The sequence below is a fragment of the Triturus cristatus genome, chromosome 11 (genome assembly GCF_964204655.1).
Source record: "Triturus cristatus chromosome 11, aTriCri1.1, whole genome shotgun sequence".
NCBI lineage: Eukaryota > Metazoa > Chordata > Amphibia > Caudata > Salamandridae > Triturus > Triturus cristatus.
In genome coordinates, this window is record NC_140594.1 from 741,097,450 (window position 1) to 741,122,135 (window position 24,686).

Here is a 24,686-nt window from a genome sequence, read left to right on the forward strand (position 1 = left end):
GCCCACCGAGGGACCCTCGAGTGAGTGCACCTAGGGTTTGAGAAGCCCTAACCCTGAGCAGCTCCAGTATCGAAGTCTGCCTCCCCAGCATCCCCGAGATCTGCGTGGGGGCCCTTCCGCTCCTTGCTGTTCACCGCGTTGTCCGACCACTTGCCGACCGGCTTGTGGCCCTCTACACGACGCTCCAAGATTGTTTTCATCACCGGTCTGGTTGCTCCAGACTGGCTCTTGCTCCCCTCCAACAGAGGAGTACCACGGACCCTCCTGGTCCACTCCCGACGCCATCGTGACTTCCCCGCTTGGGTTGCCACTGCCAAGATCCGCTGCCCCTTCCTGGGCCCAGCATCATCGACAGCAGACACCTTCGTGGGACAGCTCGCCCTCCATCCTGGTCGCCGCCGCGCCTCCTGGTCCGAGGAACAGCCGAGTCCGACGTCACCCACTCACCTGGTCGAGGTGACTTCAGCCGGTACCCTCCTGGTACCCACACGATCGCTGGCTAGCGGTTGAGAACTGAGTCCCCTCTGCTTTCAGGTTTCCTTCATCACCGATCCAGGCTTGGATCTCGCTGAATATCGACACTGGTCGCCTGCCAGCAACTTCTTCTTTCAGGCTCCTGAGACTACACGAGGACTCCCAACATCTTGCCGAACTTCACGCAGCCGCAGCCTCTGGGCTAGGTAACTTGAGCATTTCAGTGCTCCATCGCAGGTTCGCTCTACAAGTGTCCAGTTCCTTTTTCGTCTAGTCCCACTGATCGGAACACTCCGGAATCAGTACCTCCAGACTCTATCCATTCGCATTTCCCTGTAAGTGTAGATGGTTTCCCGTGCCCCTCGGGCATTTGTGTAAATTGTGCAACCAGAAGTATTTTCCTAAGAGTTTTGTAGTGTGCTTAGCTCCCTGACTCATAAAGAGCCAGGGTAGTCTTGTTATAAATAAATATCCTTTATTTTCATAACAACTTGTGTGGTGTCCTTTCACTTGGTGTTCAAGGGGTATATGTGATGGTAAACAGCTGGCTTAACACGCCCTCTAGAGTTTAGCCTAAGACTGCTCGTATCCACGCTACTAGGATAGCTGGTCTATAAGGTTGACTTACAACCAATCATCAATAAGGGTCGTTTGGAATGATACACAGTGATCACTAGAATAGTGAGCACTACATATCAGGCCAACTTCTCACAATGCGCACTGCATCTCATCATCATCTGGTGTCCCATTGCCAGCCAGGTGCTCCTCACCCTCCCCAAAGACGCAGTCCTTGCCAGTTCTCATATTGAATAATGCATGGTATCCATTGGCAGATGGCTGAACATCGGCCACCTGATGCTGGACTTGTACACGACTGAGGTGTTCATCTGCGGATTGTCCCCTTACAGCTGGGTCAACTGCTTGTGTCCCAACCGCAAGGGCCCTGTACAGGCACACAGTGTCCACGCACACGAGCTGGTGTGCATCATGGATTGCTTGCTCACATGTGCTATGCTGATCACCAGCATCTGTACCTCAGGCTTCAGCACACTCTGCATTATGCACAAAAACCACAGTTCGATCCACCTCAAGGCAAGACAGACCATCCCCCAGGTCAACTACAACATCCGTGTCTAATCCTACCCTGCACTCTAGGGAGAAGTACGTTACGACTCCCATGATACTTGTCCACATCCAGGGTGCATCTGCACAGCTCTGCTTTAACATCCGGCAACCCAGCCACATCACCGTCCAACGGAGATAGCTGCAATGGTTCACTGTCGGCTGCAGGATGACCTTCACAATCCACGCCCACACTCAGGATGCAGCCCACGACCCCAACACAACCTTGTGGCACTGTCATCCAAGACCCCATTGTGCCATCTCCATGCATCCAACCTTGGCCTGGCCACCATTCTCCACATCCACCTGGCTCCTGCATGCAGGACATTGTTCTCCCACCTGGCTACACATACCTGGGACTCCCACCCCAGGACACTCCACATGATCCCTGACCTCTGCGCATGACTGTTGCTCTTCGAAATAGGTCTGTCCCCACAGTTGGACAGGCACCCCCTCAGCTGGTTGGGCCCATCACGGGTGAGTATGGTGCTCCATGTCTGTATTGGATGATACATTGTGACCCATGTGTGTCCTGTGCCAGACTCAGACCCCAGGGTATGCATGGTTGGAGTTACTTCAAAACTCAGGCATGGTTTGACTTTCCAACACACACATGTTATGGAATAATGCAAAATGACGGCATCATCTCGTGATTTGTATGATTTTTATTAGTGGTGGGGTACGTGTTTGGGGGGGGATGTAAAGAGGTGCTCGCCGGGTGTCTGTAATCCAAAGTTCACAGGGGGAGTTGGGATCCTTGCCATTGGAAGTCATCAGAGTCCATGCCACAGTCTTTGTCAACATTGGTCAGACAGTGACCAGCAAGTCCATGTGGCAGAGAATGTCATTGGATGAGGTGCTACTGTTGCGCCAGAGGGCCAGGTGCCAGCCCAGTTGGCCTGGGAGATGGTGATGGTCCGCTGACTCTCACGGTCTTTTGCGTGGACGACCCACCTTCCTCGGGGGACCCTCAGAAGCAGGCCGTGATGATGTCTGTGATGCTCCGTCGGACGAATCCTCCTCCTCCTGATCCCTCCTTGTGGCTGGTGTTGATCTTCGCCTGGTGGCACAGCGAGGGTTGCCCATGTTTTCGGCAATCCGACGGAGTGAACGGCTCATGTCCGTTATCACCGCCACAAGCTCAGCCTGTCTTGCCTCCATCCGTCCTTGGTGTTGCTGTTGACTGGCATATTGCTCAGCCTGCATGTTCTTAATCTCATTGAGGGTCTCCACTACCTGACTGATGCCCCTGGTGTCATGCCGGTATGTGTCCAGGATGTTGCGGACGTGTGACATAACGGGTTCCTCAGCTGTCTGGTCAGGTTCGCGCCTTCCGCCGTCCTCCACTCCCACCACCCCTGCCCACTTGAGCCTGGCCTGCCGTTGTGGGCACATCGGGTCTCCGGGACCCCTGAGGGATGGCATTTGCGGGGTCCCCTCCTCCTGGGTGCCCGGAGTTCCTTGTCCCTCCTGGTCAGGCTGGCTGCGTTGTGTGTGAGCAGGGCTCCTGTGTGTATCCTGGGATGTGGCAGGAATGGGGGTGGTGGTTGGCACAGTTGTACCTGACGCAGGTGCTGCAGGTGCTGCCGGTGCTTGGGCACCAGAGGGGCCAGGTTGGTCGGGGTCATCCACGGTGTGGTGAGAGTCGTCGCTGCCGGTGGGATCATCGTCACGCCGAGCCTGGTCCTGTGATTCTTCCCCCCCAGTGTTGGGGGGAGATCGACGACGTTGCCCTTTGTGTGAGGGAGAGACAATGTTAATGGTGTTTCATGCGTCATCCATGTTTCATACATATTCAAGTTGGCACAGTTCCTCTGGGTAGTTGGATATGTCTAGCATTCCTCTCACAGTGCACTTGTGGATGGGTATGTTGCGGGGGACAGATTGATATGTACTCCTGGTTATTTGGCCTGTCTAATGAGTGTTGGGATGCTTATTTGGCTATGGATTGGTCTTGTTGTGTCACATATCCATTGTGGGAGTGCCAATTTGTGTTGGCTGCCCCGGGGGTGTGTGCTTGTGTAAGGGGGGGGGGGGTGTGACCGGGCATGCTGTTGGGTGTGGTGTGATTTGTCATTGGGTCTACCAGGTGATGTGTCTATCCCCTCATGGTGCCTGCTGGCATGACAGTGAATGTGAGTTCCTGTGGTAGGTAGGTGGCATGTGGAGTTGGTGTTTGAGTGTACAGTGGTCACAGGTTTGCCTTGTGCTGTCTACAGCAGGGCCAAGTGTCATCTACCTTGTCTGTACTTGGCAAGTCTCTGTGCATTGTGCATGGTGCATGGGTATGTCCCTTGGCCACAGCTGTCAACACTTTTCCTATGTGTGACACACTCTTTGTTGTTGCATCAGTTTTGAACGCAGTGAGCAGTGTAGCGAGCGTGCGTAGCGAGCGCTGCAGAACCGACTTACGTGTTGCACTGTACGTGGCCAAATGGTGCTTTGTCATGTCTATTGGAGAATGCAGGTAGGTAACTTATGCATTTGTGACTGGGTTCTAACAAACACAGTGAGTGGGTATACTGGGTGTGAGGTTAGGTTTGTGCCTGCAGCAAGGATCGACTCGTGCACAGTTTGACATATGGCCCAGTGCTTTCCAAACGAATGAGGGGTGTTTCACGCACTGCCAGACCTTGTCAACATGCACACAGTCCACCTGCTGATGAGCGGACATGCCCACACCACCCAAGGGTGATTTTGTCTCCCTCTGTCTCCCTCTCTCCCTCCCTCTGTCACCCTCCTCCCTCTGTCTGTCTCCCTCTGTCTCCCTCCCTCTCTCTCCCTCTCCCTCCCTCTGTCTGTCGCCCTCTGTCACCCTCTGTCGCCCTCTGTCGCCCTATGTCTTCCTCCCTCTCTCTCCCTCTCCCCCCGTCTGTCTGTCACCCTCTGTTACCTCAGCCCAGCTTCTTGGGCACACACACTTTGCAGGTCTTTCAAAGGCCATTGGCTTGTTCATGTGGCTTTGTTTAGAATCTCCCGGACCCCATTGGGCAGAGTGTCTCTGAGTCTGCGCTGCAGCGGCGGTGTGTGCTGACACTCTTTCACAGTGATGCCTCTTCATTAGCTGCTGTTATGTGCAAATTGGGCCTTCATACCCATGTCATCCTGCGACGCGGCCGCCATTTGCAGGCGACACAGTACAGTGTCGGGACACACTGTTTGTATAGCTCTGCCCAAGGCCATATGGGCTGAGGGCATTGGTGTCTGCTTCTGAGTTGTACAATGTGATTTTGGAGGCCCACCCTCCCGGCATCACGGACATCCTGTCTTGTGTTGGTGTTTTATGTGGCCTGTGACTTGGCATGGCCTTGCTTGGTGCATGGGGCATGGAGCCGCTAGTGGTATGTGCCTATTTTGTGTGGTTGTGTGGTTGTGTCCGGTGATGGCTTTGGGGTAGTTACGTGCATTATTGTGAGTTGGGTTGTTGATGCGGTTCCCCCCATGTGGGGTGAGTTGTTTGTGTACTCACCAGGCTCGGCGACTCCTTCTACTCCGTGTACTCCCACCGGCGGCAGCGTGCGCATCACCTTCTCCTCCCAGGGATGGTAGTGTACCGGTCTGCGGGGCGGGCCACCTTCAGTGATGTTCCCCTGGTTGTATTCTTCTGTCATTTTGCGGTGGACCATCCTCCGCAGATCGTCCCACCTGGCTTGGCATTCATGCCTGGTCCTTCTGATGGGCGCAACAGCATTCACCCTCTCGATGATCCTCTACCACATGGCTGATTTAGCTGCTACGCTGGTCTGTCTGACCAATGTTCCAAAGAGCTGTGGCTCGACTCTGATGATTTCGTTGACAAGGATCTCCAGCTCCGCTGTTGTGAACTTTGGATTCCTGTCTGTGGGCATGGTGTGGGGTGTGGGTGTGGATGGTTGTGGGTGTGTGTGTGTGGTTGTGAAGGTGTGTGTGTGAATGTGATGAGGGGGTGTTTGTGAAGGTGGTTGTGTGAAGGTGTGCAAGTGTAAGTTTTAGTAAAGGTTCAAGGATGGTGCTGTGGGTTGTCTGTGGGGTCTGGCAGCAGTGGGTCTGTTGCAAAGGCTCTTGGTTTGTGTCTGTGGGCTCTTTTTATTGGTCCATTTGTGGGTGTGTTATAAAGAGTGGTTGTGTTTTGGGCCTCTGTTTACCTGTTCGGCTGTTGCAGGTAGGTGTTTTGGATGTATTTGGACTTGTTGGACGTGTTTTGTGGTGTTGTGCGATTCGAATTGACACTCCTTGTGGTGTTTTGCAGTGTCCTGGTTCAGTACGTGTGTTTTTCGCGTCTGTGAGGTGCGTACATCGGCCATGTTGTTGTACAGTGCTCACATTTGCTATGGCTTGGTACGACTCGTACATGCGCAAGGCTGGGTGAGGGTGCTGGTGTAGGGGCCTGGAGTAGGGTGCGTACGGGCAGGGTGTAGGGGCCTGGGGGTACATGCTGTACATACGTGAACCGAGGGTACGGCGCGTACATGGGGGGGCTGGGGGTACGGCGCGTACATACGGGGTGCTGGGGGTACGGTGTGTGCCCCCACCCCCGTATGGACGGTGCATACCCCCACCTCCATATGGACGGTGCATACCCCCAGCCCCCATATGTATGCACCGTCCCCCAGCACATACCCCCAGCCCCCCTATGTACGCGCAGTAGCCCCAGCACCCGTATGTACGCGCCGTACACCCGGCCCCCCGTATGTACGCGCCGTACCCCCAGCCCCCCCTATGGATGGTGCGTACCCCCCCTATGGACAGTGCGTACCCACACCCCCCCATGGACGGTGCGTAACCCCACCCCGTAGGTACGGAGCGTATCCCCACCCCCGTAGGTATGCTGCAGACCACCAGCGCTACGCGCTGGGGGTCCGCACTGTAAATACGGGGGTGGGGGTATGCTCTGTACCTACGGGGTGGGGGTACGCTCCGTACCTACGGGGTGGGGGTACGCTCCGTACCTACGGGGGTGGTGGTATGCTCCATACCTACGGGGGGTGGGGGTACGCTCCGTACCTACGGGAGTGGGGTGGGGGGTACGGCGCGGACATGGGGGGGTGCTGGGGTACGGCGCGTACGTGGGGGGTGTGCTGGGGGGCTGTTCGGCACCTATGCGGTCACATATTTGGACGTCTCCATAGTTGCTATGGGAGTTCGCACCTTACGGTGCTTTTTCCATACGGTTGTGCATTCGGACAGACGGGATGGATCGTACTTGCGCGCTCGGACTTCAGTTTCCCGATTCGTACGTAAAACTGTCCAGGGACATGTCGGACACTTTTTCCGACCCGAGGACGTGTCGGGGAATTTTCCCAATGCGATTCGTATGGATTTTTTCACATACGAATCGTACTTGCCAGTTTGTACGGGACATGTACGATTCGTACGGAAAGAAATCCGGATACGATTCGTACGGGGAATATTTTTAACGGATCGGAATCGGCACCTATGTGTCTTAATTCTGGAGAAACGGTTAGCTAATGCTTGTTAGAAGGGTAAGGTAGAGGGATGTGCTACTTTATCAACGGAAGTAATGATTCCGTAGTAGGGCAGAGGTAAGCGCTGCTCTCGGGAAAGACGGAATTCTCGTGAGAAAGGTCTATTGCTATTCCTTGGTTAGCGAAGCGGACAATGGTGGCGTTTTATGTTGTTACTAACAGAATTGTAGAAATTGAAACAAAAACTTACTTACTTTTGTGAAGGAGGGGTAGACAGGAGCAGGAGCGCTGGGATTGAACAGTCGGTCAGAACCGTAAAACGCTCCGGATTGGTGCGTTAGTGTGCACCGTGCTAGGAGTGGAGAAATACAGGGTGACGTAAACGCTTCCTATTGGTGCGTTAGTGAAAGTCGCGCTGGGATTGGAGAAATGTAAAAGTGACATAAACGCTCCGGATTGGTGCGTTAGTGTGAGTCGCGCTACCATTGGACAGAAAAGCGGTATAGTTGTAAAAGAGACTAGTGAAACACGAAAGAAGGGAAAATGTATTACGATCCACCAGAAAAGGAGAAAAAGTCATGGTTTGGTAGAATTAGGAAGTGGTTTAAGAAGGACAAACCGATCATAACTAGGGAAGGACAGTTGCTTACTCCACCAAAAACCCCTGCACCCTTTATGGTTGCGAAATATGGATATCACACTTGTATTTGGTTAGATAATTGGGTCAAGTATACCGAGAAGGACGGAGTGTTGGCTTTTCCAGAACATGGTTCATTTAATTTGGCTGTTTTGAGAAATTTGAGAGAGAAAATGATGAATTTAGAACCAAGACCTAGACCAACACAATTTGAGGGTTTGGCGGAGTGGGAAGACGAGATGCATGACCGAGAACGACAGAGAAACGGTAGAGGATATAGGTACCTGTTTGGCAGATCCTACGGACATGAGACGCATGATGATCGAATGAGAAGGTGGCAGAATGCAAGTATGACTGAGGGTTTGTTTCCCGTAAGAACTGCAGGAGAGAATGAAGGACGAAAGTGTGTAGAAAAGAGGCATAATGTGGAATCGAGAGGGTATGGAGTGAATGAATCAGAGGATGATGTTCTTGATGATATGTTCTATAAGAATCCACCTCCATATCGACCAGAACCAGAAATATTAAGCCCAAGTGCCCCAATGAAAGAAACAAGACGAATCATAAAATCGGAACCAGAGTTCCAAGATTTGGGAAGAAACAATCCCATTAGAGAGGTAGAAAAGAAGTCTGGAGGAAAATTAGATGGAGAAAATTCAGCAGAACTAGCAAAAACGACCCTAGAATTAACCGAGAAAATAAGAGAATTGACTAAGAATCTAGAAGCGGTAACTGTTCCAGTAACGATAGGTCCAGTAATGCCTATTTTTGATAAACAGAAAGATAGCAAACATTGTTTGACAGTCCCTTATAAAAGTAGTAAACTGGTTGAACAACCAAGAATGAGTCAGAGTGAGAATCCATGGAGACAGACTATGAGTAGGATTGAACCGAATTTTTCGAATAACCCGTTTTTAGGTCACAACTGTGCAGAAAAGCGTATGACGATGGTAGAGACAATGTCAGAAACTCAAAAAGATTTTGGACAAGGAAATATAGAAAAGCCAATAAGACCATCAACAGAGGAGTTGAGTGAATGGCTGAGAAGCTTGCAAAAGAAAGACAAAGAATCCCAGTCAATAGAGGTGGCCAAATTACGAATGGTACTGGAAGAATTAATAGTAGGAACTATCCCGACTGAAAAGTTAAAAACTTACCAAGATGAGGAGTTGTTATTTCTGTGCAAAACCATAACATGGAGAGCAAAAAGTCTTCATGAAAGATTAGAAGAAGTGGCAAATGAAATGGGTATTGATATTGAAAAGGTAAAAGCACTACAGAAACCCTATCGAGTAGATTTCACCGAAAAAGACATTAAAAACATGAATACCACAGGACGAATAGGTCAGATTAAAGAGATAATTATTTTGTTGAGAAAATGGGGAGATGTGGACAAATGGAAAAGCAGATGGTATCGTAAACGAGACGAAGTTTCTGACAAAACGTTTTCAGCTTACCCTGTGAGAGAAAAAGAGAAGGTTGTGACAGAATGCCCTATGAGAGAGATTCCAGGAGGAGGATATGTACATGTCCCATGGACTAGACAGGATATTTTGTCATTTACGAATGACTTCCCTCGACTGTGTGAAAAACCCGTCGAGTGGTATAGACAGGTGGACAGATTTTTTAAATTATCCAAAGTATTGTGGATTGATCTGAATAGTTTGTTTGACATAATAGTACCAGCAGATCTATGGACAGAATGTAAAATGGTAATAGATTGGCCGACACAGGAATACCCAAGGGATCCAAACACAGGAGCTCCAGACCCCGAGGTAATGAAGAAATATGAACAGGTTATGGCATTTTTGAAAAACAACGTACCCCCTAAAGAGACAGATTGGGTGAAAATTGACAGAACACATCAGGAAAGCAAAGAGTCTGTACATGCCTATTATGAGAGGTTAATTTTAGCCTTTAAACAATTCAGTGGAGATGAATATTTAAGTGACAAGGATTTGAGTCATTTCGTATAAAGATTTGTATATGGACTTCGTCCAGAAATTAGTGAAATGATAAAACAGCATACGGTAGATTGGCAAAATAAGAAAATAGATGAAGTATTGAGACATGCTAAATATTTCAGTGATGAAATTGAAGCAAAACAGCGAAAACTGAAAGAGAAGGCTATGTGGGCACAGGTAAAAGTAGCAGAGAGACAGGAAGCACAATTAGCAGAACAAGCTGGGTCGAAACAAAAATTTAATCCTGGGAAAAATAAAGGGAATATTGAGGAAGCTAAAAAGAAATTTCCGTGTTATAATTGCGGTAGGGTAGGGCATTGGAAATCCGAGTGTAAATTTCCTCCAAGTACTAACGATGAAAATCCACCATTGAATCCACAGGTGCAGAATGAGGTGAGTGGTCAACGGCAACGACAACAGCAGGGTGTAACACAACAGAATCAGGTGCCAAAACCACCTTTTCCACAGAACAAAATTTGCCAGAAGTATAGTAAGGAGAATGGATTCCACAACGAAGAACAGGTAAATAAACCGCAACGCGCTAGCGCTGCTTTGCAGTATTGGCTGCAACGCGATGAAAGCGATTCAGAACAGGGTTATTATCGGTGCCGAAGGGAGGAAGAAGAGTGCGTACGTGGCGCAACTCTAGAAGTAGACCAGACAGGCCCATTTGTAGATGGAAAAGTTAATGGTGAAAATATTACTTTCCTAGTTGATACTGGTGCTACTCGATCAACTGTTAGATCAGCTGATGTCAAGAATCTTCCTCTCTCGGATGAAACGATCCAAGTAGTTGGTGTATCCAACTGACAGATTAAAACTTACCCTACAGAACCAGTGAAAGTTAGTGTAGGGAAATTTTCTGAAATGCACTGATTCGTAGTGTGCGATACCAGTCCTGTGAACTTGTTAGGTAGGGATTTATTGTGCAAGATGAACTGCACCATATTTTGTACTCCAGGTGGAATAGCCTTTGAAACACCAGATGATGATGTGCTGTAGAAAATGACAATGGCAAATAGAGAGAAAGAGGTTACAGGAACCTATGCTGTATTTAACCCTGATGAACTACCAAAAGAATTAAAACAATCTGTTAAAGCAGAAGTGTGGGATTTCACAGGAGAAGACGTAGGATTGATGAGGAATATAGATCCAGTAAAAATAACTGTAAAAGAAGGAGTATGTTACCCAAATGTCCCACAATATAAATTGACACCTGAAATAATCGAAGGAGTTACTCCTGTGATTGAGAAAATGATAAAACAAGGAATTTTGAGAGAAATAATGAGTAGCCCATGTAATTCACCAATAATGGGACTGAAAAAGCCTAGTGGGAAGTTCAGGATAGTACAAGATCTGAGAAAGATAAACAAAATTGTTGTACCATGTTGTCCCATTGTACCGAATCCATCTGTGATTTTATATCAGATCCCTCATGACGCAGAATGGTATACAGTGATTGATCTGTGCCATGCTTTCTTTTCCATCCCATTGCTCCATGACAGTCAGCACATTTTTTCATTTCGTTTCGGTGAGCGTATTTTGGCGTGGTGCCGAATTCCACAGGGGTATACAGAAAGCCCCTCAATATTTAATCAGCTATTGAAAAAGTCTTTGGAAAGTCTAGAAATGCCTGAAAACTCAGTACTAGTACAATATATCGATGACTCGTGAAGCTTGTGAGGTAGACACAGTAGCCTTGCTGAATCATTTGGCAGATGGAGGATTAAAAGTATCCCCACACGAAATTACAATTTTGTAAGAAAGGAGTCCAATATTTGGGACACAGCATTGAGAAAGGACACAGGAAAATAACCATAGACAGAATCAGGATCATAAAAAGAATGAGCCCACCAATGACCCAAAGAGAAGTGAGAATGTTTCTGGGAATGGTTGGATATTGTCGTCAGTGGCTAGGCAATTTTTCATTGATAGCAAAACCTTTGGTATGATTGACAAGAAGTGATGTGAGAGATCCAATTGATTTGAACAAAGAGGAGTTGGCAGCATTCAAGAGAATGAGAGAAGGATTGTGTGAAGCGCCTGCATTAGGAATGCCTGACTATGACAAGGAGTTTGAGTTGTATTGCAGTGAGAGAAATGGATGTGCACTCTCTGTTCTAGTACAGAAGCATGGAAAACTGAGGAAACCAATTGCGTATTTTTCATCCATGTTGGACCCAGTAGCTGTAGCCCTTCCTGGGTGTCTGAAAGCAGTAGCTGCTGCATGTCGAAGTTTGGAACAGAGTGAGGGAATTGTGATGGGATACCCTGTGAAAGTGTTTGTACCTCACGATGTGGCGATTCTTTTAACAAGAAGTCGTACTCAGTATATGACGCACAGCCGACTGACTAAGTATGAAAAGGTCATTTTGGGTGCAACAAATGTGAGTCTTGTGAGATGTGTGAATGTGAATCCTTCAACATTGTTGCCTGACGTAGAGCATGTGGAGGTAAGAGATGAAGCAGATCATGATTGTTTGGATGTACTTGATTTCTGTACAAAACCAAGACCTGACATAAAAGATGAACCTTTGCCAGAAAGTGATTATGTCATGTTTGTTGATGGATCTTGTTTGAGAACACATGATGGAGTGCTGAGTGCAGCATATGCGGTATGGATAGTTGCAGCAGTGATGGAAGCATCCTATTTGAAAGGAGTAAGATCGGCCCAAGTAGCCGAACTTGTTGCCCTGACCAGAGCATGTAAGATTGGGAAATGTGTGAGAGTGACTGTGATAACTGATAGCTAGTATGGCTATGGGGAGGTCCATGATTGTGGCCAAATTTGGCTGCAAAGAGGTTTCCTAACCTCAAATGGAACTCCCATTAAGAATGCTGAAGTGGTTGGAAAGTTGCTTGAGGCAATACAGCTGCCTAGGCAATTGGCTGTGGTAAAATGTGCTGCTCATAGTTGCAGTGGTGATTACATTGCCACTGGAAACAAATTTGCCAATGATATGGCACAATATTGTGCACGAAAATGTTTACTAACACTGTGGGAACATGGGAAGAGGTAAGACAATTACAGGAAGAAGCAGGAAAGGAAGGAGTAAAGCAGTGGGTAAAAGCAGGATGTGCACCAAGAGAAAAAGGTAATGTGTGGGTCTATCGAGATGGAAGACCAGTTATGCCTGATAGCATGATGTCTGCCATGGCACGGATGTATCATGGACAGGGACATATAGGGAGAGACGCTATGATTAGGTCTTTTAAGCAAACTTGGTATAATGCCAAGTTCAGGCTTGTAGCAGAAAGTATTTGTCAATGATGTCTAATTTGTCAGCAATACAATCCAGGAAGAAAGACAGTAGTGAGTCTAAGAACAATAGGTCGAGAGGGAGGACCTTTTACCAGAATGCAAGTAGATTTCATTGAGATGCCTCCTTGTAACATGTTGAGGTATGTCTTGGTGATAGTATGCCTATTCTCCAGGTGGGTAGAGGCGTTCCCAAAAAAATGAAATGATGGAATGACAGTGGCAAAATGACTGTTGAGGGAATTTATCCCTAGATTTGGTTTCCCAGTAACAATTGAATCAGACAGAGGAGGACATTTTCATAATGAGATTATAAAACTGATATCTGAAGCATTGAATGTACGACAAAAACTGCATTGTGCCTACCGACCAGAGGCTTCTGGTGTAGTAGAACAAATGAATGGTACTATCAAAAACAGAATAGGGAAAATGTGTTTAGCTATAGGTATGAAATGGCCCGATGTCTTGCCTCTAGTACTCATGACTATTAGATCAATTCCAGACAGAACTACTGGTTTGAGTCCGCATGAGATCCTCATGGGACGTGCCATGCGACATGTTGGAGCCGGCCTCGTGGCGTGGTCCTGTTCCTCCTCGCTAAGCCGCACGAGGTCCCATGCACCTCGGGGCTCCTCCATTTTGGATTGTATGTGACTCTACGTAACCACCTACGTGACCCCGCTCCACCCGGCCTCGGTCCCAGCGAGGCCCGACATCGAGGCGCCAACCCCTGGCCCGGGGGATACCACGTGAGCCCTTCCCACTCCCGGCGGAGGGCAGTATCGATGGGACCCCCAACCGTCCTTCCACACCTAGGTGCGATCGCCCCACAGCTTTCTGGGGCCTGGCGCCTCTCCTGCTGGGTGTCTGGCCGCGCCCTACCCGGCCTCTCCGCCCTCCTGGGGCAAGGGTCTGGACATCAAACGGCTCCAGACCTATATCTGGGGCGATCCGGCGACAAGACGACAGTTGTATCCCGGAGTCAAGAGCCCTGCTGATCGGATCGCGGCTGACCCTACGGAGAAAGACCCACCCTGAAACTACACTCTGAGCCCTGCTGACGATGTCGCGGCTCCACCGTGCTTAAAGACCTTCACGAACCTTTGGGGCCCTGCTGACGCTGTCGCGGCCCGACCTTGTTGAAACGTACCATCAGAGCCCAGCTGACCTCGACGCGGCTCGACCGAAGCGGACCTACCACCGGAGCCCTGCTGACTGTGTCGCGGCTCGACCCAAGCGGAACTACCACCCGAGCCCTGCTGACGCCGTCGCGGCTCTCCACGTCCGAGCCGCTCTGAGACCAGCACTCAAGGTCTGGCGCAGAGCCTTCCCGTACCTGGCTGGTATTAAGACTGTCCCGCTACCCTATCCCTCCAAGGACATTGAGACTCTTACCGGATCACTCGATCCTACTGTAAATATTGAATGTGCTACTATTGATAAAGAACCAACTGATACGGAGTCCTGTGTGGTGGTGTTACTGGGCCTAGTACGATCATAGGAGAAGGACCTCTCCTAGGAGGCTTCTCAGCGGCGCTCGGCTATAACTTTGCGGTAGGAAGGTGCCCCGGAGTAGTCCCCCCCGACTCCCCGGTGGTCCTCCCTCCAACACGACATGTGTTTATACCAGTCAACAAGCTGATGACTATAACTGATGACATGGTGTTGGAATACTGAAAAAACTGGCTGACGCAGTTCATTCTGTGTTTCATCAGGTTGGAGTGGATGCCACCACTCTTGAAAAGAAGCCAGCCCATGATCTAAGCCCAGGGGACTGGGTAAGGATAAAAGTACACAGAAGAAGAAACTGTGTGGTTCCCAGGTGGGGAAAACCAAGGCAAGTCATCTTGACCACAACAACAGCTGTGAAGTGTGCTGGATTGAAGAACTGGATCCATGCAAGTCATACTTTGAGAATCCCAAATCCAGTTGACTGTAAAGAAAAGGAGTATTTTGATGAATCAGAATCCAGTACTGAGTCGGATGACGGAGAGCCAAAAGACAAAGAAAAAGAAAACCCTGAAAGGGAGGAGACAGAGCTTAGTTTAACTTTGGTCCCCAGAAGTAATTCCCTGAGGAGAAGGTTACAGATTTCTGATACCAGTTCAGACTCAGAGACAGAACAAAGAGCACACTCTTCCAAGAAAGAACAAGGGAAGAACAAAGAAAAGGACAGTGGAGAAACAATAAAAGAGATTCATGAGAAGGAAGTGCCAGATGAAAGATTGAGAGAAATTCCACCTGAAACAACACCTTTAGATGGACAGGTGCCAGATACAGAGAGAGAGGGAAAGATTATTGCGGAAGACCCCCAAGGAGGTGTAGGGAAATCCAACATCCAGTTAGAAGCAGGGACAAGTAGTCAGCAGGAAGATTGTGTGTCGGAGATTCGAGGAGGGACAGAAGTAGGGAAAACAAAAGAAGTGGTGGAAAAAGAAATCGTTGAAGGTAAAAAGCAAGTTGAAACCGAGTCTGAGGAAAGCAAAGATGAAATACCAGAGGCCGAGTTCTGAGAAAGAGAGCTTGGAGAACTGAAAAGAATGCTAAAGGGAGTAAATTGAAAAGAGCGGCAAAGGACGAGGTGTGGCCAAACAAAATAAAGAGACTGAGATATCGACTGACACGTGTAAATTCACCAAGAGCTGAACAGGTGAATGAAGTAACGAGTCAGGAAAAATCGAAAGGAGAAGAACAAACGGTAGTTAAAGAAAGCCAAAGAACAAGGAAACCTAACCAGAAGTATAAATCACTGGAATGGACATATGTGGCCCTGCCTGAAGTGAAAGAAGAAGCAGATAGCCAAGGAGATCCAGAGGTGATTGTACCGAAAGTGGTTGAGGAAGATGAAGAATCGGAAATCCTGAGAGTTATCTTGTCCGATATTGGAGAAGAAGCGGATGTTCAGGACAACCTGTATGTTCAAAACGAAGGGAAGGTGAAAGATGATGAGATGCCAAACTGAATGAGACAAGAAATTACTGATGGAAAGACAATAAAATACTGAAAAATACAAAAACTGGTAGAACCACGTAGGTGCTTAGAAGCCTTGGGTTAGAAACTAGTGGTGACGTAGAAGAGACTAAGTCAAAAGACACGGCTCATTTTAGAAAAGATGGCAAACATAGAAAGTAGCAAAAGTAGATGTACCTTCCTTAGAAGATGGTGCAAAATGCGTTGTTGTTGTACAGGATTATTAATGCTTCTTTGGAGTATTCTTGCTTTATTAATTTCATTTAAAGTTACTGTAGATACATTAGAAGGACATAGTGATAATATAACTAATATAGGGAATGTTGAGCACTGATACCCGCAGTGGGAATTTCTCTGAATGCAAACAAAATTAGAAAACTTTCAACAGTAGTGGATTGCTTTCAAACAAGCACCGCTGGAGGATTCTTATTGGTAAATACAGAAATGGTTGCCATGCGTGCTATGGTAATGCAAAATCGACTTGCCCTTGATATTTTATTGGCAAAAGAGGGTGGAGTCTGTGGAATGCTGAAAGTTCAACATTGTTGTACTTACATTCCTGACGAAAGTAGAGATTAGAAAATTTATATTGAGAATATTACAGAATTGCATGACGAAATTGTACCACTGGAGGTTGAAGGTGTCTGGGAGAAGATTGGTAAGAAAATATCAGCTATTAAAGACTTTGTAGTAAAATTAGGTAGTACATTTATAGGTAAGATATTATTTCCATTAACATGTGTGATTTCCTTAGTATTAATAATTAGACTAGGTTGTATTTGTTGTAGAAAGAATAAAAACCAGAAAATAATAAAAAGAGAAAACTTATGGAGAAGGGATAAGAATCAAGAAAGAGAATTTGAAGAAATAGAACTAGAAGAGATAAAGGAAAGCATGTATAAAACAGCAAAAGAGAAAAAACAGGGGAAACTGAAATATGAATGAAACAAGAAATCAATTAAAAAAATTCCGTAAAAGGGATACAACATTTTTGGTTGGTGTGGTGATATAATCACCAAAGGGGAGATTGCTGGAGTGGGTAGTGAAAATATTTTGTATACCCCCCCCCCCCCGCCATTCTGCATGTTTATATTAATCTGAATAATTAACTAATAGTAATCTTATTAATTAGTTTGCAGTGAAATACTTATCAATTATACTAACAGAAGAATTACACGTGGGAATTGCACTTTGCATGGCTATATTAATTGTAAACTAACTTGAGTACGCATACTAATAGTAGAAAATTAGATATTGCATGGTATATGCTGCTTTGGTGATGTATTTGTGATTTGTGCTTTATTAAGTGAGTATAAACCGCCTTGAGTGTTGCTTTCTGCTAGATAATTACACACACATATGGGTATTAGCGAAGGGATAACATTTTATTAGCCATTTCTATGTTTTAATTAAGTTTTTGAGTTTCTTTTGCTTAAGTTGCCCATTTCGGCCTAGACAAGATGGCTGAACGAGACGTTGAACGTGACTGCCCTGACAACACCAGGTTCTGGGTGAAGTGCGCAGGCATCACTGCCAGCAGCAGTGGCCTGGACCTGACCCCGGGAGAACATGTACCCTTCAAAGGTCTCTCCGGGAACTTCGCCAGCAGCAAAAACAACGAACGATTTAAAACCGGAACCAGCAAGTGCGATGAGTTCATTACATGGACACCCTGAGAACTTTACCCCGCGACCCCAAGTCGACCAATCAGCACTTTCTAAACCTCGATCTTGATACTTTTTGACATTATTTTCGTTATAAAAGTAGGTAGGGAATTGAACTAAAAAACTCGCTCTTCTTTGACGAACTCGATTTCCTGACGTTATGCTGACGGAGAGGACGGTGACACTGCTGGACAGCTGTTATCCTGAATCTTTGAGAGACTGAAATTGCGGCCTAACTTTGCTGAATAAAGATTTTTCCCCGACCTGACTGACTTAGAGGACGACTTTTAGCCAAATTAGGTAAATATGATGTTCTGCAATGCTGATGATGATTTCTAACGATTTTTGCAATATTTCTTAGATAAAGAATATTTGATTAATTGACAAATGTGTTGTGTCGATTATTTGAAGAAGAGAATTAGGATAAGAAGTAGTGTATAGTAAGATCAGTTTAATCACTAAAATCATAGAGAACAACTAAATGATTCATCTCCTTATGAGAGGAATATCTTAGGGTTGAAGTCAATGTATTTAGAGTAAGTTAAGGTATTCCTTTCATGTGAGCGTTTGGAAGCTTATTCCTCTAGGGAAGCAGATCAACGAAGTGTGAGTATTGGTGTTATGGGCCCCACCAATGAATGTATATGAGTGAATTTGCTGTTGAGGTATTTGGTCTGTGACGAAGGGGGAATTTGATGTTCCACGCTGCAACAATACCAGCTCTCTCTCGTCAAGAAAGGGAAACTGATTCTCCTGGAAAGATACTTTAGAACTGATGTTCAACCTCACACTTTATCCCATTGATGGTGCAAATGCAGTGATCGACAGCGATCCAGACTTCACACTGGCCCCTCTTAAAGACATCTACAAGAACTGAAGAGACACTTCTTTAAAGAACACTACTTCACAACACTGCAGAAGCCTAAATCCACTTTCAGAAGGACTCCTCTTATCTCTTTCTAATTGTATATTTGCCTTTGATTCTGTACAACATTCCACTGGCTTTTGGTTCATACTATACAAATATGTATATATACTAACACACGCACACTCAAGCGTAAATACCCATCTGTGTAATCGGGCCGACTTTAGCGCTTGTTAGCGCCTGGTGCGACAATCTTTTTTGGCACCCCCCCCCCCACCACCATGACCTCCTCCTCGGATTCCCTCACTACCATCCAGCAAAAGGGCCCCTCATCTCGCCATAGCCCCTCACTCACATAGATTTCATTTGTTTTAAAGAGCTGGTAAAGGCTGGCTTTACTAATCCAATCAGCTGTCCACATAAAATACAGATCTGTTCTTTGCAGCAGGTATATTAACCCTCTGTGCTACTGTAGTGCGAGTAAAAACTGCCATTAGAGAAAACTCTGATCTCTCTCTCTCTCTCTCTAGCAGGAACATCAATCACAAGAGTTGTATTTACATTTTTATTGCTGCCTGAAAGCTGGAACCACAAGGATCTCTGCAGCAAGTGCTTTTAAATCGTAAGGTATTGCTAAACACAGTGCCGCCCCAGAGGTCAGTGCCCTACCTGCAGGTCAACGCCTGGTGCGGCCGCACCAGTCACTCCCCCACTAAAGCCGGCCTTGTGCATAATTTCACTTTATCTTAATAACCTTTGATACACTTATTTCCACTGTAATACTGTTCTAAATTTAGCAGGCATGTCTGAAGTTGGAGAATCCTTAAATACGGAATATGCTTGTTATTGACTCCTTAACAGCTAGTTTCATAATCCTCCTGTTTCTTGTGGAAATAAGGGACAAAAGCAGGGAGATCCCCTTTCAGTACTCAGAATGGTCTCCGATGAGTGAAATTTCTTATGCATTGCCACTGAAAATTTGCCATTTTTCTTTTAGTAACAGTCATTGTCTAAAGAGATTGAACTGCTGATGCATTTACAACTTGTAGCAGTGCATGTGTGGAACATATAATCTTTAAATATGTACTCCACTATAAAGTGCCAATTTATATGATTTATCAAATTATATAATTAATATGAATGATCCCAAGGAAAAGCTGTTTCACTGGGTCTTATTCTAAATAATGTGTGAATTGTCCAATATTGTCCCAATTTCCAATGTTAATCCCTGGTACACATCTGAGAATTCAGGGCTTGGCTGCAATGTACTTACCACTGGGAATGGAGTGATGCATGCCTTTAGGAACCTCTTGCTAAAATGCCCAGAGGCAGGGGCCCTCTTTCTTTTTCACTACTTAAGCTTCTAATCATCTCTTTTTTCTCCTTATTTTGAGACTTCATGTTGTGAAGTGCTGGGGACTGATAAAGTCCATGTTGGATCCTCGACCAGTTCCTATTGTCCTAGTCTGCACCGTAATTTACCAACTTTACAACACTACATTTCCCCAGAACAGGGGCACACAGATGGCACTGGCCATCTTAGGCTCTTTGATTATCTGTGATCATCTCTAAGCCATTTCTTGTCTCTCACAATTAGGACTCTGTGAAAGTCTCATATACCTAGAGGCTGGTGCTAGGTTTGAGTGATCACTTATCTTATCTCACTGTGTCAAGTACATGAGTGGAAAGTCATCGCTTGCTACTAGTAAACTAGGGCATGCATTCTCCCTTTACTTAAAAAAAAAATCAAGGTATAATTTTAGTATCAAAATAAGTGATGTCAAGACCAGTGCTTACATTGTTTTTGGGAAAACATAATTTTATAATTAAAGGTATGGAAAATAGATGGAACTTTCCACGCTACACTCAACTAGTTCAGTAGCCTCTTCTAATAAGGGTAAGATATCGGATGCATGACGTAACAACGCGAGTCATTACAACGCGTGCAGTTACATCGCGGTTTTTACAACGACTGCGATGTTACTACGCTATGCCATTACAACGCAAGTCTTTACATCGACTTGCGCTAGATGGCGTGCTAACATTAGAAAAGCGTAATTTACTATTCCAACTCCAGTCCACTTAACAGTAGGGAAGGTGATGGGATAGTAAACTACACTATTTGTAATGTTAGCACGCCATCTAGCGCAAGTCGATGTAAAGACTTGCGTTGTAATGGCATGCGTTCTAAATCCACTTGCGTTGTAAACGTTTCGTTATAATGGTAGTGCGTTGTAAAAGTTGCGTTGTAAAGGTTGTTTACCGAAGATATCAGATGCTGTGCGCTTTTCAAAAACATAAATATTCTAAACTTTGACGTTCCGCTTGAGAAAGCGGATGGGTTTATGCGCTGAAAGCTGAAGCATCGCGTAGAACTACTTCATTGTGTTAGAGCATGCAAATTATCTTGAAATAAGAAAAACTATTAATCAACATTGATCTGCCTTAAGACGGCATTGAAAGCATCCGTATGTTGTTTGCCATAACCAGTGTTGATTTTTGGAAGATAATATGTCCTGAACCCTGGTGAAGCAGAGGAAAACTTGCGTGGTAGTGTGTACACGTAATGACCAATGCCAGTGAAGCTATTGAATCACAGTAGCCAAATGCGGAACATACTGATCAAAAACACTAAAGTTTGGGAAAAAATGGTTTGAAAAACTTTTGAAAATGGTAGGACCGATATCAAAATCAAAAAAGTCATGACTGGAATCAATGGTATTCGGTTTATTACCTTTCCACTTAGATTGGGTACTTGGAAAGATTGTTTCCATAGCAGCTATGTACGCATATTAGATAAAGTTTAGCTTGCCATCTATGCATGGAGATCACACAGCCCACACATAGCACACATGGGGGCTTATTTACAAGCCCATTGTGCCACCGGTGCATCACTTTTTTTGACGAACCGGCAGTGCAATGGGCTTGCCCTTATTTACAAGTCCATGTAAAGTCACCCTGCGTGGCTTTTCATGGCCTTGTAAATATAGGCCCCTTTCAGGCATTACTCTGCGTGAAAGGGGCATTCCATTGGTGTTGCTGTGGGCGTTCCCACGGAACATCCATGGAACTTGACGCATTCCCAGATTTACAACATTTTGTAAAACTGAGAATGCATCAGAATCCTACGCCTTCCCAATTGAGGCGTAGGAATGGTGCAACTAGGAGAAATAGTTCCATTTGTCCTTGTTTTTTCCTCTTTCTATGCGTGCTGCAAAAAGCAGCACACATAGAAAGAGGAAAATGCTATTAATGATTGGTTTTGTCAGGAAAGTGCCCCTTCCTGCACAAAAACAATCTTCCCCGCAGCGCAGGCACCCTTACAAAATGACGCAAGGGTGCCTGTGTTGGTGCATGGTAGTCAATTGTGCACAGCGAAGGGGAAAGCACAGGGAAATGTCATACTGTTGTTAATACAACTCATCCCTTTGCATTGAAAATGACGCAGGACGGCGCAGCTAAATGGCTTGTGGTGCAGCGCTGCATAATTTTCTTGTAGATGAGGCCCTTGGACCGCTTGTCAGAATCGGCACTCTTAGGAATCTGTTGGATGAAAACCAGCAAGCTAATCCATTGTTTGCAGAAGGTAGGTATACCCGCCAAAAACTCACCCCCCTCAGAAGGGGTAAGTCTCAGAAAATGGTAGTAATTAGATGGCAGCAGTGTCTGCTGCCCCTGCTGTCATACCAGACAGGAAACTCTTTTTATTTAACAGATACGCCTATTCCTTTAATGGCACAGGCTGCTTTGACAAACAAATGTTTCCTATTTGGGTATGTAAACGAAGAGACTGAGGTGTGTTGTCCTTTGCAGACCTCCTTCCCTGCATTTGTAGCCAGTCACACAGGATTGCATATTGCAACCTGCCTAATTAATATTCATTAGGAAGATCACTTTACAAAACCCTGCAAGTACCAATTTTGAGATGTGAATTGTTAGTACATAGGTCACATCGCAAAGCTACAGAAAGGTCACAAAAATATGGCGCACGATTTGCAACTAATTTTTGTGACCTGCTGGGACTTGCATTGGGCTCAAAAAGTACAGGTAGGTAACCTTTTTTGAAAGAAATCGACTGTAGTAATTTATGCATGTACCAACTCAGATAGAACTAGAAGTACAAGTAAATAAGCTGTTTTGAAAGCATACGGCGTCCAAAAATGCTTACTGCTCTTTGGTTTTTCTTCATCCAAGTAGAATTGTCAATATCCCAGTGCCTACATAATCAGTGATGATCATTGATCCCCCAACTGTTTGTTGTTTGTCGCATTGCTTTTAGGTTCAAGGCAGCACAAGCAGAAAAGACACCTTTCTTCCTGCGCGTCAAGAAAGCTCAACGGATCAAAATGCACCACATAGACACTACATTCGAAACAAAGAAACTGCAGACAGAAAAAATAGAAATGTCTATATGAGATCAGACACCCAAGACTGGGCATTTCAACCTGGAAAGAATCAAAATTCTGCTGAGGCGTGGGACCATAGTGAAAGTTTAACTTCAGAGAGCCCCTGCGGCACGCCAAGAAGTGGCTCCTACTGCTCGTCACAGTGCAGCAGCCCGGCAGTGTCGACACACTGCACCACACAGTCCAAGGAGAGAATCTCAAGCCAAGAAAAGAAGACTCAAACACAAGAGGAGGAGACAAACGTTGACACAGGATTTACTGTGTTGCTTTCTGAATGCAGACCCTCACCCCTAACATGGTTTTCAAGCGATTTATACAATACCCTTCCCTATCATTCAGCGCCACAAGACTTTCCAACCATGGTGGTTGGCTCACACAACCAACGGCGCTGTAAGGATCAACCCCATAATTCTTCCATTGGTGTCAACGCATATAAAGGAGTTGGAAAAGGGACCTTAGAGCTTCACACACAGTCTCCTACAGAAAACCATGGGAATAAGGGAGAAGAAGACGAAGAATTTTTTATTTGAATTTTAATGAATGTGCTGGAAGAGCTCATTTGACATTTTATTTCGTGAAGGCATTGTTCTAGAATGAAGTACTGGAGCATGAAGGGGCTTCTTGATTAAAGTGTAAATCTGTTGTAAGATTTTCACACTCTAAGTGTTCACGGTGTATATTTATAAAATCTTTTGTCAAACCTTTACCTTTTGTTGTTTCATAGTGAGTCAAAATACACTGTAGATATATGGTATGATCAAGGCCACTGAATATATACATCAAGGCAGGGTCAAAGTTTGCAGCTGAAGTACCTGAATTATGAAGCAAAGAAAAGGGTAAACTATTTGATTAAAGTCAAATTATGGCCTAGTTAGATTATCATTTTAACATATAAAGGTATTGATATACATGGATCCAAATGGTTTAAACAAAAAAAGTCAAAGATGCCTCAAGAAGAAACCTACACACATTTTACTTGTACCATTCAAAATGTTATTCTCCAGTTGTAAATTATTAAGTGACCAAGTCACAAAGGCATTTGGGCAGTGCTTAATGTGAGCCTGTGGTTGCCGCTGGGGGGCACTTATTTTTGGGGGCCAGCACTTACTTTTCTGCATCAGACATTTACCATGAACAAATGACACATATGGGAAAGACGAAGGAAGAGAAAGATGGAAAACCGTCACAAAGGGAGAAAGCAGAAAGCTACAAGAGTGAGCTGAAGGGTCAGGGAGTTGCTGTAAATACATTAAAGAGGCCCAAGAAGGCTTTAGGATTATGCTGTCTCAGTATTACATTTAATTACAGCAGGGGCATATTACAGAGGAGACTTTCCGACGCTGGCACATTTTCATTTACAAATTAAGCACTGATTTGGAATGCTTTTTTAAGGGACCTAGTCACAAAGTAGTACTCCTGCAGTACTCTTTTACGTGCTCTTACATGCCTTTTTGAATTGGCCCCAAAACATATAAAATGGGAATAAAATTGAAATATTCAGACAATATTCCTATACAATAAATGGACTTTGCCCTCATTGCACTTTTATTAATATGGAGCTGAATGTTTTGGGACCAATCCACAAAGGCTTTTGAGAAAACGTAAAATAGAGTACTCTTGTAGTAAGATTTACTGAACTCATAAATGGTTTTGTGAATTGGCCCCTAGGTCTGGCATAGTTGCACAACACTGTTTTATGAATGCTGTCATGTCTGCCGCCTACAATATGTTTAATGCATTTTCAGTTTTTCACTCAATTGAAACCTTATCTACAGGTACAAGTTTAATGTAAGAGGTGTCTTTTCTTTCTGCTCAGAACAGCCATCCTTTAAAACCTGTCACCTAGAGCTGAGTGTTCTGTTTGTTCAGTGGTCACGATTACAGGCTTCTGGGACAAGCTTTTTGAACAGAAGCAATATT

At 45.6% G+C, this 24,686-nt stretch overlaps 1 protein-coding gene across 1 annotated transcript in view; it reads left to right on the forward strand.

Annotated features, from left to right (window-relative positions):
- The window catches only part of FAM124B (family with sequence similarity 124 member B), a 256,588-nt gene extending 233,167 nt beyond the window's left edge, over positions 1–23,421 (forward strand). The window contains exon 3 of the mRNA XM_085634402.1: positions 22,640–23,421. Within this exon, the coding sequence (XP_085490528.1) occupies positions 22,640–23,296 (657 nt within the window). The 3' untranslated portion in view covers positions 23,297–23,421. The remainder of the gene's footprint in view (positions 1–22,639) is intronic.
- Positions 23,422–24,686: the final 1,265 nt, after the last annotated feature.